Source organism: Lepus europaeus, chromosome 22 (assembly GCF_033115175.1).
Source record: "Lepus europaeus isolate LE1 chromosome 22, mLepTim1.pri, whole genome shotgun sequence".
Lineage (NCBI taxonomy): Eukaryota > Metazoa > Chordata > Mammalia > Lagomorpha > Leporidae > Lepus > Lepus europaeus.
The window spans coordinates 34,308,239-34,326,899 of record NC_084848.1 but is presented as its reverse complement, the minus strand read 5'-3'; the positions used below and the strand labels follow the sequence as shown (position 1 = coordinate 34,326,899).

The 18,661-nt window shown below is 38.8% G+C and overlaps 1 protein-coding gene across 2 annotated transcripts in view; it reads left to right on the top strand.

The window, feature by feature from the left end:
- GPHN (gephyrin) overlaps positions 1–18,661 on the top strand; it is a 539,761-nt gene that overhangs the window by 498,074 nt on the left and 23,026 nt on the right. For both annotated transcript variants that reach the window (XM_062181321.1, XM_062181322.1), the window contains one exon: positions 8,044–8,131. In XM_062181321.1, coding sequence (XP_062037305.1) covers positions 8,044–8,131 — 88 coding nt within the window. The remainder of the gene's footprint in view (positions 1–8,043; positions 8,132–18,661) is intronic.

The following is an 18,661-nucleotide window of genomic DNA, read 5'->3' as shown; positions in this document are numbered from 1 at the left end:
AATTCAGCAGTGAAGCCATTGGTCATTGGCTCTTCTTTGTTGTGAGGGTCTTTATTACTGATTCAACTTCATCTTAGTTATTTGTCTACTTAGGTTTTCTATGTCTCATGACTCAATTTTGGTAAATTATATGACTATAGAAATGTATCCATTTCGTCTACAATTTTAAATTTGTTGGCATGTAGCTATTTGTAGTAATTGCTGATGATTCTTTTTATATTTGTGGTATCCATTGTAACATCTCCTTTTTCATCTTTGATTATATTAATTTGGAACTTACCCCTTCTTTTTTTTTTTTTTTTTGTTAGTTGGGCCAATGGTGTATACATTTTGTTTATTTAAAGAAAAATAAAGCAGCTACTATTCATTTCACTGATCTTTTGTTTCTTTATTTGGTTTTGGTTTTGTTTATTTCTTCTCTAATTTGTATTATTTATTTCTTCTTACTAATTTTTGGTTTGGTTTGTTTGTTTTTCTAGGTCCTTGAGATGCATTGATAGATCATTTATTTCATGCCTTTCCAATTTCTTGATGTAGGCACTAATTGCTCTAAACTTTCCTCTTAACACTGCTTTTGCTGTATCCCCTAAGTTTTGATATGTTATGCTGTCATCTTCATTCGTTTCTAGGAATTTTTTATTTCCTTTTTGATTTCTTCTATGAGCCATTGTTCATTCAGGAGCATGTTGTTCAGTATCCATATGTTTGCATATTTTCTCGTTTCTTAAGTTGGTAATTTCCAGCTTCATTCTATTGTGGTCAGAGAAGATACATGTTACTATTTCAGTTTTTCTGTATTTGTTGAGACTTGTTTTATGGCCTAGTATATGGTCTATCCTGGAGAAAGTTCCATGAACTGATGAAAAGAATGCATATTCTGCAGCTGTGGGATTAAATGTTCTGTAGATATTAATTAAGTCCATTTGGTCAATACTGTCGATTAGCTCTGTTATTTCTTTGTTGATTTTTTGTATAGCTGATCTGTTCATTTATGAAAGTGGGGTGTTGAAGTCCCCAATTATTGTTATTATATTGGGGTCTATGTCTCCATTTTGATCCATTAACATTTGTTTTAAGTAGTCAGGTACCGTAGCATTGGATGCATATGTGTTTATTATAGTCACTTCTTCCTGTTGAATTGATTCCTTAATCATTACATAATGCCCTTCTTTGTCTCTTTTAACAGTTTTGTCTGATATTAGGATAGCTACTCCTACTCACTTTTTATTTTCATTATCATAGAATATCTTTTTCTATACTTTCACTTTCAGTCTTTGTGCATCTTTGTTGGTGAGGTCTGTTTTTTATAGGCAGCAAATATATGGGTCTTGTTTTTAATACATTCAGCCAGTCTGTATGTTTTCGTTTGAGAACTTAAGCCATTTACCTTCTTTTTATTATTAAGATATTATTTTAATATATTAATACTTACTATTGATAAGTAATGACTTGGTCCTGCCATTTTTCTAAAATATTCCTATTGTTTGTTTCGAATTTCCTTTGTACTTTTACTGGGAGATTTTCTGCTTTCACATTCTTTCATGATGCTGACTATCTTTCTGTTTCTGTTTGTAGCACATGCTTAAGTATCATTTATACAGCTGAATGAATGATGACAAATTCTTTCAATTTCTGATTGTTTTGGAAGATCTTCATTTCTCCTTCATTTATAAATGAGAGCTTCACTGGGTACAGTATTCTGAGTTGAAGTTTTTCTTTCTTTTAGGACTTGGACTGTGTTTATTCTCTCCTAGCCTATAGGGTTTCTGATGAGAAATCATCTGTCAGTCTAATTGGAAATATTTTGAAGGTAATCTGGCATTTCTCTTGGGCACGTTTTACAATCTTTTCTTTATCTTTTACTTTTGAAAGTTTGACTATAATGTGACGTGGTAAAGATCGTTCCTGATCATGTCTATTAGGAGTTCTGTGTGCTTCCTGTACTTGGATGTCCATATCTTTTTCCAAATTGGGGAAATTTGCTGCTGTTATTTCACTGAATAGGTCTTCTAATCCATTCTGTATTTCCATACCTTCAGGAATTCTTAAAACATGCACTTCTGGTCTTTTGATAGTATTCTATAAATCTCAAAACACTATTTGAATTTTTCTAATTTTTTCTTCTTCCTCTTCTTCTTTTTTTGTCTGATTGAAATATTTCCAAAGATTAGTCTTCTAGTGTCCTAGATCAGATATTCTTTGTTCTGCCCCACCACATCTGTCATTAAGACCTTCCATTTGACATATTGAATTCTTCATATCTCATATTTTAGTTTGATTTCTCTTCAATATCTCTATCTCTCAGTAGAATTTCTCATCTATGTTATTTGTGGATCTCTTTAACTCTTGTATTTACTCTCCGTTTTTGAGTAATCTTATGATCATTCTTTGGATTTCCTTTTCAGGAAATCAAATCTTCATATTCTAATATTGAAGTCTTATTTGGAGTCATATTGTCATCTTGTTCATGTTTCTTGTATTTACATTTATTTTTAGGCGTCTATGGAAACACTTGCTGGGCTTCACCTCAGAGGGTTTTTATCTTAGAAATATGCCTCTATGGCTTACTGGCATGCCTGGTCCTTCAGTTGATATCCAGAGGCTGTAGTGATGGGGCCAGTGATCAAGGGTGAAGTAAAAGTCCAAAGTGGGTGTGGTAGATCTCCTCTGTCGTCAGCAGAGGGGAGGGTATGATTGCATCAGCTGGTGTATTCATAGCCAGCCTAACCCCTCTCTGCCAAGGTGAACCAACTGCCCTGGGTGAGCCCACAGTGCCTCCACATCCCACCCACTCAGGCACATGAACCATACAAAGGATCTGTGTGTTCTTCAGTGTGAATACAGAGCCCTCTGTGATGACCAACCCAGCACTCAGTTAACTCTGAGCATCTAAAGCCAGCCCCAGTGATTGCCCAAAGACACAACCACACCTCACACCCTATCACACAGTCACAGGATTTGCACAGTCACAAGGCACAGAGCTCGCACAGTCACAGGGAGCAACGGGTCAGCTCCCAGCCCTGTGAGCCTACCCACCCATGGAAAGAGCTGCAGAGTTTCCAGAGCCAGCTGCCTGGCTGACTTGGATGTGTTCTGCCTTGGCAATTAGAATTTGAGTGCCTTGATAGAGTGAGGTGAGAGGAGCACTTCATGGGCCTAAGAAAGTGCCCCACCCCCAGCAACCCTCCAGCACAGACTCAAATCAGTGGGGCCAGTGGATTTATCTCTCCAATAAAATATCCCTGTTGTACCCAGGCAACATCAGCCTCTACTTGCCTTACTAAGATGGCATTTCCTCCCTACTGGTCACTGGACACCTTGGTGGGGGCATAAGGGAAGCGATGTGCTCTCCCTTCAGGGGTTAGGGAAGCACCTTGCCCCTGCTAGCTCTTCAGGCTGGACTCAAAGTCAGTAGGGACCTCAAGGTTCTTGCTTAGGCAGTATCATTGTTTCCATGTGTCTGTTGGCCATTTGAATTTCCTGTCTTGAAAAATGCTGTTCATGTCCTTTCCCCATTTCTTAACCGGATTGTTTGTTATCTTGCTGTTGTTGAGTTTCTTAAGCTCCTTATGTATTCTGAATATTAATCATTTATTAGATTAATAGTTGGCAAATATTTTCTTCCATTCTGTTGGTTGCCTCTTTGTTCAGTGTTTCCTTTGCTATTGCAGAAGCTTCTTAGTTTGATATAATCTTATTTGTCTATTTTTGCCTTTTTTTTTTTTCCGGAGCTTCTGGGGTCTTATCCAAGAAGTCTTTGCCTATCCCAATGTCTTTGTTTTTCTCTAGTAATTTCATGTCTTAGTTTTAGATCTTTGATTCATAATATATATCTACCAATATGACCCAGCTATCCCATTTCTGGGAATATATCCAAAGGAAATGAAATCAGGACATGAAAGAGTTACATGTGCCCATGTTTATGCAGTTGAATTCACAATAGCTAAGATATGTAACCAATCTAGTTGTCCATCGGCTGATGACTAGGTAAAGAAAATGTTGTACATATACATGATGGAATACTACTCAGCCATAAAAATGAATGAAATCCTAACTTTTGTAACAAAATGGATGCAACTAGAGATCTTATGCTTAGTATAATAAGCCAGTCCAAAAAAAGGGCAAGTATCATATTTTTCTGATGTTTAGTAGCTAATATATGAATATAAAAAATGCAATATATATTAGTGAGGTTGAATTATTTGGATTTGATTACTGTTTATAGCCTTTGTCTATATTCCTGCTGAACAGTGCTCTTTCTACGTTTTACTTGGTGAACTCTTTATTTACTGGAGCATTAAGCCTTTGCCTGTAAAGTACATTTAAAATGTATCACAAAATTTTAAAAAGAAAGGAAGGAAGGGGAAGGTAAATGAAGGGAGAGAGGAAAGTATTATATTCTTAGAAATTGTACCTGTGGGCTGGAGCCCCGGCTCACTTGGATAATCCTCTGCTTGCGGCACTGTACCCTGGGTTCTAGTCCTGGTTGGGGCGCCAGATTCTGTCCCGGTTGCTCCTCTTCCAGGCCAGCTCTCTGCTGTGGCCCGGGAAGGCGGTGGAGGATGGCCCAAGTGCTTGGGCCCCTGCACCTGCATGGGAGACCAGGAGGAAGTACCTGGCTCCTGGCTTCAGATCGGTGCAGTGCGCCGGCCATGGCAGCCATTTGGGGGATGAACCAACAGAGGGAAGACCTTTCTCTCTGTCTCTGTCTCTCTCTCTCTCTCTCTCACTGTCTAACTGTGCCTGGCAAAAAAATTAAAAAATAATGAAAAAATAAATTGTATATGTGAACTATATAAAATCTCTTTTCTTTATATCAATAAAATATAAAGAAATAATTTTAAAATAAAGAAATGGTTAATACCATCAAAATCTAATTAAAATTATAATTGTTACTACAGATCAGGGAAAACTTTGTCTTTCTGGGAATGGGTTATTTCACTAAGTGTAATGGTTTCCAGTTGAATCCATTTTGTTGCAAAAGACAGGATTTCAGGTTCTTTCCTGTTTTTCTTTCTTTTTTTTTTTTTTTTTTTTTTTTTTTACAGATGAATAGTATATAGTGTATATATACCATAATTTCTTTATTCGGTCATCAGTTGATGGACATTTGGATTGATTCCATATCTTAGCTGTTGTGAATTCAGCTGCAATGAACATGGGGGTACACATAACTCTTTCATATGCTGATTTAATTTCCCTTGGGTAAATTCCCAGGATTGAGATTGCTGGGTCATATGGTAGCCAATAGAGTATCTAAAATGTAATGTATAGGAGTAAAATTGACAGTTTGAGATTCGATGACTGTTTATAGCCCCATCTCTACTGTTGAGTAACAGTGTTTTTTTGTGTGTTTTTTTTTCCCTCATACTATTTGTTGAACTTTTTACTTTCTGTAGGGTTAATCTTATGAATATAAAGTAAACTGAACTTTGTAAAAATTAAGAGTGGGTATATGAGAAAGTAGAGGAAGAAGGTTGGGAGTGCAGGCAGGAGTGGAGAGTATATATGTTCCTAAATCTGTGTATCTGAAATGCATGAAATTTGTATACCTTAAATAAAATTTTAAAAAACTATTGTGTTTAGTGAAGGAATATTCAAGTGGCATCACGATATCCCTTCAAGATCTGCCTCTTTCTAAGAAGAGGAAAATCACTTATGTATACCTAAAACACTTAATATGTTTAATCCAACAGCCCCTCTAGTGATAATGCTAAGAAAATATTTCAGATTTCAAAAGTACAAATTTTTCCATCATCATCAGTATTTGTCATACACAAGTAAGATTTTTTAAATGTTTATATATTTACTTTATTTGGTTTTTATAACTTATTTCAGAATAATTTTATATTTACAAAACAAAAATTGTGAAATAGTACAAAGAATTCCGATATACACCAGGTTCTTCTTCCAGGTTTCCCATGGGGGTAGCAGGGCCCCAAGCACTTGGGCTATCTTCCACTGCCTTTTCCCAGACCATTATCAGTGAGCTGGATGAGAAGTGGAGCATCCGAGACAGGAACCAAGCACCTACATGGGATGCTGGCATCACGGGTAGTGGCTTTACCCACTACATCACAACGCTGGTCCCATCCCTGCTTTACAAAAGGAATACTGAGAAAAAGAGAAGTTAAGCATCTTGTCCAAGATTATAAATCTAAACTGATAATGGCACCAAGATTTAAACTCAAGTAATCTGACTCTATAGTTCACAGTCTAACCTCTGTGTTATGCCACTCCAAACTAGCTTATCTCTCAGAGGTGCTATAACAGTAGTGTCTCTGGTAGATCTCAAGTTCCTCTCTTTACTCTGTCATGCCTGCGTGAAAGTGAAATGATAGCCTAGTTACAAATCTTGCCATGTGAAACCTCTAACTTTGCTTTTTCTCCTCTCATCAAGTAGTGCATTAAGATAAAGGGACATGAATTGACTTCAGAATCTTGAAAGATTTGGGAGAACACATTCTCTCTCATTGAGAGATTACTTGGATTCAAGTTAACAGAAAAACTTTCTAAAGATAGCTAAAGCAGAGGAGGGGTTTATGGGACCATGAGGGTTGTTATCTCATGGAACCCAAGACCAAGAATACAGCTGAGCCTCAAGAGGTACTAAAATCAAGTACTAGAAAATTAGAAGCCATGATTACTCCCTTTTTAGATTCCCATGTTAGATGTCCATGGAGGAGAAAGAAAAAGAAAAAATCAGGTAATGTAAATGGAAACAATCCCTACTCCAAAGGTAAAAAGTTCGCAGAACACAATTTACCATTTGTGTATTCTGTCCAGTTGAAGGGAAATGCCACTGCAAGTCACCTTGCCCAGCTGTGTGTGGATTCAGCTGCTGCCTACCATCCTGTCCATTCTTAGGTCCCTATGCTTGGTATTTTGTTTATATCACTTGATACACCTCGGTGAGGCCTCCATAACCTTCTAGCAGCTGGAAGATAAAACCTTCGATTTCTTTCCAGTCTTTTCTCCAGGTCTTTGATCTGTGTGAGGGTTGGGGTGTGTCTAGCCCACAGGTCATAGGAAATTATTTTATCTTTCCCTGCTAAGGAAACTGCAGGTGGAATTGAAATTCAGTAAATCTATAGTAGGCTAATTTTTAAATTTATAATTTTATAAAGCCTGCTAATGATGTTATAAATATCCAAATGTCCATTCAGAGAATAAAGGTTACCCACCCCTGATCTATGCCATCAAAGGGTCAGGTTCCCTTGCATTTTCAGTTGAGAGCCAGGAATACCTACTTTCAATCCCTAATATTCATCCTGTCTTTTTACCACTCAGGATATTTCATACTGTTTCTGCCTTCCATATTCTTCTTTAGCTACTCTTTTCTCAGCAAACATCTCTGGCTCTTCATATTTCTTGGGATCTCCTTCAATTTCCTAGTAAACTAAATTCAAATTCCTGAGTTTGAAAGTCCTCCAAAATCATGTCCCCTCCACTCTATCCCAGCTATTTCCAGTGAAGTCCTTCACTCTTGTTAGGCTGTTGCCCACTCTGATCCAGAAATTTCACAGACTGATGCAGTGTTCCAATCCATTGCTTGTATAGATCTCTTTTTATTACAAAGCCTTTTCCATTCCTTCCATCTGTCAAAGTTTGGCCCTGTAAGTCATTCCCTCCAAAGAGTCCTATGTGATCTTTTTAATACCTATAGTGACCAACTGTCCTGGTTTGTCTGAGATATCCTAGGACATGTGTCTTTCAGTTCTAAAATAAGGATATTCCTAGATGAACCAGGATGGTTAAACATCCTACTGACATCTCACTGTCTCTCCTCATTATACCGCCTTGTTGGAATAAAAAGTTCTGTGAAAGCATTAGTAGCCACTGCTTCAGCACTTAGAAGATCCTTTCTCTGCAGTGAAAGTTATGCTTCAGTTAGGCAGAGACCTATTCGATCCCCATTTCATATGGAATATATTGCTGTACTCAAGTCAGTGTCTACTCAGCTACTAAGGTGGGTTCATTTTAAGTTGGCGCTATATCCCAAATATTTCTTTATGTGCTAATGTATTTGTCTTTTTTTTCCAGCCCAGATGACTTACTCAATGCCTTGAATGAGGGAATCAGCCGTGCTGATGTCATCATCACATCAGGGGGTGTCTCCATGGGAGAAAAGGTATAAAAACCTGAGATTCATGAAGAGGTAGCTACTGTAATGCCCTTGCATATGGTCAGTAAACTGTGGTCTGGGAGGTATCTGTTGTTCATATCCAGGCATCCACAAAGCTGAAAATCTGTGGTGTTTCAGAAATGACTGGTCTCTCTAGGTGGGGATGCAGTGTGGGTAGGGCAGAGAGCCTATCCCAAGAGCAGCCATTACAGAAAGGTTTTCGCTGTTCTGGAGACTTCTGGCTTGCTTCTCAGTTTTATCGTACTGTCTCTTCCTCTATATGTGATATTTACGCCCAGGGTAAAGCTCTAAGGTCCTTCCTTCTACCTAAATTTAAACATGACTTGTCAGAGACAACCAAGTCACCGACCACATATTTCAAACTTACAAAGAACACATAGGTCCCTTCCTTATAGGAATGAAAGAGATTAGGCATCCCTTTTGATCATACTTGTAAAACCAGTAAGTTATAGTAATAATGAAAAAATATAAATACACAATGTGATTTTACTGGACTAAATATATTTGTATATGATACTAGTTTTATAAAAGTCCCAATTTGATGTTTCAGTATAATTAAGTTTATATTCTCATATCTTAATGAAATGCGTTAGTTCATCCTGACTATTGGGTTCACTGAATAATGTTATTAAAGTAAAATATTTTTGACAGTAAACAACTTTACATTTTGGCTCAAAAAATAGTGCAGATCACAGAATATTTTGTCAGCCTATAATTCCTTTCTGTGCTTTGTTTTACCTCATTTAATGACTAAATTGAAAAAATATAACAATATTATCATAATAGCAATTTTTACTAAAATTCATGTTTTCCAAGAGCTTGTTTATTTTAAACTAGATCTTGTATAGATATGATTGTTTTTGAAACCTGCCTTCTCTAACTGTAAAGCTGCCTAAATTCATAATCTCACTCTTTAGACAGTGAACTGTATTTTCTCTAAGTGAGCCTGAGCAGACAGTGCCTCCATTCCATGCACAAACTTTAGTTTTAGAGTGCTTAGGAATAGCACTTAGGCTGCCAAAAATCCATAAGAAAAAGAATCTCAGTCCAAGACTACCATCTTAAAGTACATTCAGGAGTGAAAGATCTGAAGTGTGGGTAGGTGTTCTTGGACCAGGCAGATTGCTGGGTTAATCTTCCCTCAAAGTCTCCCAGGAGTCTTTAGCCCCAGGTGAAGCAAATTGCTGCGGGCCTCTCCTGAGATCTCTAAGGCTGTGGATGAGGTCTGCACTGTGTGTGTAGTGTCTCTTTTCATTACCTTCAGACTCTCTGTGGTACTGTCAATATCATAAGAGCAAACCCTAAAGTTGGGCTGTGTAAATGTTAAGTTTGTTATTTCCAGGAATTGTTTTATGTCTAATTTATCTTCATTCCTAAGAAACTTAATTGTGGGGTAATGTCTACTTGGAAGGCCTAGTTTGTCTTTTTAGTACTTACAAAGAAACAACTTACAGCATACATAGGCTTGGCAATTGTGGCTCAGCCGAGGTAAGGACAGAACACTTTTCAATCTAACTTTTTTTTTATTATTAACAAAGTGTTAACAAAGATGTCAGTTATCATAAAGATTTGCTCACAAGTAAACAAAGCCAAGATAGTTAAGCATATTGGTTTTATTTATCTGTTGTGTAGTAAGACACACTAAGGCATTTACTGAGAAAGAGATGTTAGGACCTACCTGAGCATCCCAAAGTATTCCCTAGGAGCTAATAATTGTCCTTCCTACTTCCTTGGGATGATGTAGTGAGATGACACAAGAACCAGGAAGAAAGAAGTAAAACGTACATGAGCAAACTCCTGCCAGCCAACCATCTGAATCCCAAAGACATTTCCAGTGTACTTTACCAGCAGAAAGAAAGAAAATCACAAGAGATAAATCATTTGCTTCAGCCCGGGAACTGAGCCTGAAAACCAGTCACTGAAAAGACTGGAGATTAAGGAAAGATCCAGAAGCATTATGTAGCGGGCATAAATCTTACATGCAAAAACTTGAGTAGGCAAGAAATGTACTTATTTATTTCTATTTGAACCATACCTTAAGCACTTAAGCTACAAGATTGGCAGCAATTTTTGTTTAAGCTACAACTGAGGCTCATGTCTTCCAAGAATTATGCCAAGGAATCTGGAGGGACGTAAGCAGAACCAGAACATCAGAGAGGTGCACCCAGTCACTAGTCTACACTGGATACATCTAGAGTATTCTTATAGTGCCATTAGACGTCAGGTCTTGGCTCCTTTGAGCCTCCTAGCAACTCTGGGATGGTGGGGAGACTGGGAACCTTAGGCTGCCAGTGGGCATATTTCTCAACCATACTTTCTGAAGTCTGGCCACCTCCCCAAAATATTGCCTGCCAAGCAGAAGGGAGGGAGGGGCCATTGCTGTTTATGGGAACTACAGACTTCTATCCTCTAACCAGCCAAGGAGAAATATTCTTCCACCATTTCTTCCCTATAGATCTCTGCCCATCTCTACCTTATGCTGCCCCAACTAGCCTTTTCAAAGAGTTTCATTTTTGACTCTAATAAATACTTTTAAATCTCAAAAAAAGTTTCATTTTTGTAAGATGGTGAACATTTCATTTAAACAGTATCTGCTTTTTGCCATGTATTACTGTAAGTTTTCCATAACAAAACATCTCCATAACATTGTTCAAAGATGAAAGATTCCAATAACCCAGAAGGACAACACTACACTGGACACTAGTAATCTTTTTTGCCCATTTTAAAGTCTCTTAATTTCTCCTGACAGGGTCTCCACCACCCCATGTGATTGGTGATTGATCACAAAATCTGGGCTCACTAAGTTTGCCCTGATTATTTTACAATAAGAGCGCTAACTACTCATTTAAGTGCCATTGAATTTGTTTTTGCAAAGGTAGAGCCATGCAGCCACTGAATATTTAAAACTAACAAACAAGGCCGGCGCCATGGCTCAGTAGGCTAATCCTCCGCCTTGTGGCGCCGGCACACCGGGTTCTAGTCCCAGTCGGGGCACCGATCCTGTCCCGGTTGCCCCTCTTCCAGGCCAGCTCTCTGCTGTGGCCAGGGAGTGCAGTGGAGGATGGCCCACGTGCTTGGGCCCTGCAGCCCATGGAAGACCAGGATAAGCACCTGGCTCCTGCCATCGGATCAGCGCGGTGCGCCGGCCGCAGCGCGCCTACCACGGCGGCCATTGGAGGGTGAACCAACGGCAAAAGGAAGACCTTTCTCTCTGTCTCTCTCTCACTGTCCACTCTGCCTGTCAAAAAGGAAAAAAAAAAAAAAAAACTAACAAACAATATCCCAAACAAGGAAACATAATAAAATGTTCCTTATCATTACAGTCAGTCTTTGTCATATATCTTCTGCTAGATTTTGGGTTAGCAGTCTGCTTTCATGAAACCATCTGCTTCCAAACTAAAGTGATCTGGAATTCCTGCCTGGTTCTGGTCCACTGATAAGATGAAAGCTATCTAAATTATATCACCTCAGAAGCCTGTCTCCTTAGAAATGTCAGTAGTTTTAACTACTTATTACAATCCTTTCCCCTAGTGTTCTGCAAACAATTGTTTTTTGCAAACAAAAAAGCTTTTGTCCATAGCTTATAGTATAGGCTGAAGGCAAACATCAGAGTAAAAGCTTTCTAGAGATGACAGATACTCAGTGGTTGTGCCTAATTTACTACTGAAACTACTAATATCAAAATAAAAGAAAAGCAAAATTACCTATTGGGTTACTATATATACCTATTTCAAAAAAGATTAGATCAGTATTTCTTCTGAAAATTAAACAGCAAGAACATTGCCAAACCTCCAGGGACTTCCCATAGGCTGAAAAACTTCTGCAATATTTATATTAATTACATTTACCTATAGGAATCTAACCTCGGGCAAACTGAACATCTCAGATATGACAGCTCCTCTCATAAAATTCTTAAAATAGTAACATATTAGACAAACCTAATAATTTTCAACATCTCTTTTTATAAGATGAAAGAATAAATCTGATTTTCTAGAGACCCTCTAGTAAATTTCAAGGATAACTTTTGATATAAAGAATATTCTTAAATGTTTAAATTTTTTTTTAAAGTTAGGGCTGATCTTTAGAAGGCAAAGTCAAAAGAGTTACCACCAAAAAAAAAAAAAAAAAAAACTGGGCACTGGATTAACATAAGATCATGGGTATTTGAGAAATAAGACTGGTTACCTAATTTTTCAAAGTAACAATAAAATATTTGAAAATGAGTATGATTATAAATAAGTTTTGCTCATTTGTAGATGAAGTGATTTTTTCTTTGCTTTTTTATTTCTTTTTTATTATTTTTTTTTATTTTTTGCCAGGCAGAGTTAGACGGGGGGGGGGGGGGTGGCAGTTACAGACAGTGAGAGAGAGACAGAGAGAAAGGTCTTCCTTCTGATGGTTCACTCCCCCAATGGCTGCCACGGCCAGCGCTGCGCCAATCCGAAGCCAGGAGCCAAGTGCTTCTTCCTGGTCTCCCATGTGGGTGCAGGGCCCAAGCACTTGGGCCATCCTCCACTGCACTCCCTGGCCACAGCAGAGAGCTGGACTGGAAGAGGAACAACCTGGACAGAATCCGGTGCCCCAACCAGGACTAGAACCTGGGGTGCCGGCACCTCAGGCAGAGGATTAGCCTAGTGAGCCGCGGCGTCGGCCGCTTTTTTATTTCTTTGAGTAATCCAAAGTAAACATAAAACACACAAAAGGGCAGATTATACGATAAGAATAAAGTTTCATATTATATGGAAATTATTAATCAATATCACAGAAATAAGCTCTCCAAACCTGAATTCAATAAAATTTTTAAATATTTCTCATTTTAGACAGATATTATAAACCAAGGCAAATAAAGGTCACCTTCAAAATTTTGTCCTTTATTGTGCTCTTTTATAACCTAGAGCAAACTGACATTTAACTTTAGAACAGAGTGGTCCCCCTGTAAGGGTCCTTGAGACCTTGTAAATGGGTCTGCAAGGTCAAAACTATTTTCATAATAATATTAATTTCTCTTTTTTTATTATCCTTCTCTTAGTGAGCAATGGGATTTTTCCAGCAGCTAAATGAGTGCAGATTGAGTGCAGTAGATATGAGAATAATGAGCTTCTGTAAGCCCCCGTGCTCCTACCTGACTCTGGGTTTCAGAATGTCAGAAAAGACTTGTTGCTTCAATGAGTGGACCAAACTTAATAATCAAGATCATCCTCAGCCTTGGACACTGTCTGGTGGAAGCTTTCCCTCTGTCCCAAGGAGCATGAAGCACTCCTTCCTGGTCAGATGGAATGAAAAGTAAAATATGTTCACTCGTTTAGAAAATATATAATAAGCACCTGCTCTCCAAACTCTGGATCATAACTTTGAAGCTCTGCAAATGTGGCCTCTGCCTGTCTCAACCTGATCTTATGCCTCTCTTGCTCCTGCACTACTTCCGCTGCCTTCTTGTTTTTTTTCAAGATACACTCTTTACTGCACTACTAGCTTTCCTATGTGTTCTCTTTCTGGAATTCCCTACCCTCCACACTTCACATGCCTGAGCCCATGTAATCCTTCAGGGCTTCACTAAGACATCGTCACCTAGTCTAAAACGACCTTTCCTTATTCTTCACTCCACCTCGCTATTCTGTGTCCTGCCGTCTGTTCCTTTCTTTCACAGCATGTACCACAAATTGTAATCACTTGATTTGCTGGTTACCTATTTTTGGCTTTTCCTCCTCACTCAATAAAATATAAGAGGCTATCTTTGTGTTGGGAAACAAATCTGCCTTGTTTACCGTAAAATCCTCAGCACATATAGAATTCCTGATGTTTAATAGTCACTCAAAACTACTGAACTACCAAGTGGACAAGTGAACTCCATGTGCTAGTCCGTAGGAATTCATTGCATAGATATATAAAAGATTTATGGGACAGGCACTGTGGCGTGGCAGGCATCCCAAGTGGGCACTGGTTTGAGGCCCAGCTGCTCCTATTCCAGTCCAGCTCTCTGCTACAGCCTGTGGCGGAGAAGGGGCAGTAGAAAATGGCTCAGGTGCTTGGAGCCCTGCACCTGTGTGGAAGACCCAGCGGAAGGTCCTGGCTCCTGGCTCCTGCTTCAGGTCGGCCCAGCTCTGGCCATTGCAGCCATTCACGGAATGAACCAGCAGATGGAGGATTCTCTCTCTCTCTCTCTCTCTCTCTCTCTCTGCCTCTGCCTCTGCCTCTGCCTCTCTGTAGCTCTGCCTTTCAAATAAATAAATAAATATTTTTTAAAAAAATTTTAAAAAGAGATAGATTCATGTTCCCACAAAATTTATAGTCCAGCGGAGGATATATGCCCGTTTTCAAGCATCGCAGTGTAGTCCAAGTACACGATGTCAGGACATAACACTATCGAAACACCTAGGAAAGGTCTGGAGATTTCTCCTGCTATGATGAAATGGCATAATTGGACCAACCCTCCCACCAAAAGTATCTATAGAAGCTATTCAACCGCTTCTCAGCCTTTTGGCTAAGATCAAGTGTAGAAGCTATACAAAAGTTTTTCAAGAAGAAAAAGAAAAGGCAGATGTATGAAGAGATCAACCCAGACAGCCAGAATTCAGCTCACCAAGATCACAGAGAAATGCGAATCACTGAAGTAACACTGGAATTCTTCACAACATTTACCCGTTCCTCTTGGCTTAGGAGAGAGGTCAGGGGAGAGGGGTAACGGTCAAAGAGGCCAAGAAGCGAAGCATCAAAGAGTAGCAAAGAAGCAAATAAAATAAGCAGAATTTTCATCCGTCTCAGGAATTCAGCACCTGCCATGGAAGAGGGGCTCTGGCAAATATCTCAGGCTTTCAGTTTAAACCCTTGAAGAGGTTCCAGGAATAAGAATAAACTGGAAATAAGCTAGCCTAGAAGGCCTGAAATCCAGCACCAAATTATCTCAATTCCCACTTATCCCAAGATAACCTGAGTTTACTTTAACTGCCAGAATAAATTAAATCCCTTCTGGAGGAAGTTGTCATTATCCAGAACCTCTTTTCATTGTATGATGTTAGGGCTTCACTTTTTAAAATTACCAGACATATCAGAAATAGAGCAAAATGACTAAAAATTCAGACAAGAACGAACTGATAAAATAGCCCTAAAAGTGATCCTGTTATTTATATTGCCTCACATATACTTTACTTTTTGTATGTTTAAGACAAAGAAATGGGGCCGGCACCATGGCTCACTTGGTTAATCCTCCACCTGTGGCGCTGGCATCCCATATGGGCACTGGTTCTAGTCCCGGTTGCTCCTCTTCCAGTCCAGCTCTCTGCTGTGGCCCAGGAAGGCAGTGAAGGATGGCCCAGGTGCTTGGGCCCCTGCACCCGCATGGGAGACCAGGAGGAAGCACCTGGCTCCTGGCTTTGGATCAGCTCAGCGCCGGCCATAGTGGCCATCTGGGGAGTGAACCAATGGAAGGAAGACCTTTCTCTCTGTCTCTCTCTCCACTGTCTAACTCTATCTGTAAAATAAAAAAAAAAATGAAAATTATGAGAATTTCACTAAAAAATTGGAATCTATTCATAAGAACCAAAGTTTTAGAAAAGGGTTAGTCCAACGGAAGGAAGAACTTTCTGTCTCTCTCTCTCTCTCACTGTCTAACTTGGCCTGACCAAAAAAGGGTTAGTAAATATAGAAAAAAATCATAAAGGATATATGGAGTAGGATGAGTGGTCCACATATGTGTAATTGAAATTCAAGAAGAAAAGAATAAGACTGAGAAGAGGAAATATTTAAGAGATTCTGGCTTAGAGTCTTACAAAACCTATAAAATATCAAGCCAGAGATCCAAGCATCTCTACTAATCTCAAGAAGAATAAATACAAAGAAACCCTACCTATGTAATCATAATCAAACTACTAAAAACCAAAGACAAAGAGAAAATCTTACCACAAGGACACAGTACCTTTAAAGGACCAAAATAAAATTAACAGACATGACTTAAATGAAAATGACAGAACCCAAAAAACAATGAATGATCTTTGTAAAATGAAGGAAAAAATCATTGCCAATATGGAACTAAATATCCAGAAAAAAATGCCTTCAAAAATAAAGGCAGTTTTCACCATATGAAAACGGAGCAGACCAATCCTAAAGGGAGTTTTTTAAGCAGAAGGATTATGGAAATGTGGAAAGGAACAAAGAGCAAAATAGCATCAGAAGTCAGTAAATGTAAATGAACGATGATAGTATAAAACAATAATACCTTGTAAGGTTTAAAATAAATGGAAGTATTATGCATGAAATATGTAGAGTATATTTTATGTATAGTATATGTGGGAAAACATACAATAGAGTTTAAATATATTTAAATATATGCAAATGAGTATTTATTCAAAATGTATGTAAAATATATAATATATACAGCATAAAGAGGAATAGAGTTAATGTTGTTTAAGGTTCTTATATTACCTGGGAAGTGATAAAAGGATGCATTTTGGAATCTATAAAATAAACACTAAAATAATAATATAAGAATGTGGAACTGGCCGGCGCCGCGGCTCACTAGGCTAATCCTCCGCCTTGCGGCACCGGCACACCGTGTTCTAGTCCCGGTCGGGGCGCCAGATTCTGTCCCGGTTGCCCCTCTTCCAGGCCAGCTCTCTGCTGTGGCCAGGGAGTGCAGTGGAGGATGGCCCAAGTGCTTGGGCCCTGCACCTGCATGGGAAACCAGGAGAAGCACCTGGCTCCTGCCTTCGGATCAGCGCGGTGCGCCGGCCGCGGCAGCCATTGAAGGGTGAACCAACGGCAAAGGAAGACCTTTCTCTCTGTCTCTCTCTCTCACTGTCCACTCTGCCTGTCAAAAAATAAAAATAAAAAAAAATAAGAATGTGGAACTGAAAAGCTAACAGAGGAAAAGGAAATAAAGGAACAGATATTTGATGACTCCTAAAGAAGGTGTAGAAGAAGAAAAAAGGGGAAACAGAAGTGACAAATAGAAAACAAATAGTTTAGTGATAGTTTAAAACCCAAATATAGCTATAATCATGCTAAATACAGACTAAGTCCTACAACTAAAAATTGTCATTCTGGGTTATCTTTAAAAACCAGCCAATTATATGCTGCTTATAGACACACTTAAATATAAGGACATAGAAAAATGAAAGTAAAAGTTTAGAAAAACAGTTATGACAAAAAGTAGCTGGTATAACTATGTTAATATCATAGAAAATTTAAAGGATTACTAGATATTAGAGGGGCATTTAGTCATTTTAAATGGTTCTGTTCACCAGACATAATCACAATTCTAAATGTAGCATATCTAGTAATATAACCTCAAAATAAAAATAGATAATTGATCATTCCAGCCTTGGGAGTTGTGAGGAGGCTGAGAAGACCAATGAGGCCGACGTAAGGGTGGGAAGGGGAGTGAGCATTTTTCAAAGACTGAAGGCAAGGGAGTTTGGGAAACTGAGTGCAGGGGAGGGCTTTTAGCACAGGGCTAAAACACCCTTGGGATGCCCACATCCCCTAGTGGAATATCTGGGCTCACATCCCAGTTCCACTCCTGATTCTGACCTCTTGCTAATGTACCCCCTGGGAGGCAGCAGGCCATGATTCCAGTGGCGGAGTCTCTGCCATTCACGTGGGAAACCCTGATTGAGTTCCATGTTCCTAGCTTCAGCTTTGCCCAGCCCCAGCCATTGTGAGCACGTGGGACATGAACCAGTAGTTAGGAGATCTCCCGCTCTCTGAGTCTCTCTGCCTTTCAAATAAATTTTTTAAATTTTCAAAAAGAAGCTTGATGAAATATAATTTTGGTTAAAATATAGAAAGAGAGAATGGCTGAGTGGGAAGAGAGTTGCCTGATGAGAACAATGATTTGTAATGGGGACTAGAAAGTGCAGGAATATTAGCTGTGATTAAAAGATGCAGCTTTTTCCTCAGAAGCAGGAAGTTATTGAGTGTTATATAATGAGTTGCTCAGAGGCCCTGTCTCACTGCTGAACAGAGAATGAACTGGAGGGGAGTGGGACCACTGGCAGGGAGCCTATTGCAATAAACCAGGAGACACGATGTTGGCTAGGGGTGTGAGATGGAGAAAAGGGAACACATTTTTTTTTTTTAAGTAAAATAAACTGCTTCATAGATTGTGAAATATTTAAAAGTTTGCCAGGTTACTAGGCTTGGTTTTAGGTTAGTGAGTAAGAAATTCAGTAATAGACCTAGAGGCTGTATCTTGTGAGAGAAGATTTAAAGTCTGCAGCTTTCCCTTTGTGTCTAACCACAGGACAATGTAGCTTTTCATTTCTAGAGATCACGTTTTGTCAGATCTCTCTAGGTTGGTCATAGCTGCAGGCTTTTATTTACAGAATATAAGCTGGAGTAATCCAACTTCCTTAGCTTTCTGTCTTAGAGTTCCCTCCCTGTTTTTCATTTTAGTTGACTTTTTTTTTATGTTTGGCAACCTGTGGGCAATTATCCATGTCTCTCTTACAGAAATGTATGTTATTTGAAATCCATTAAGCAGAATTATGTAGGGCACATACAAGGGTACTTCAAAAAGTT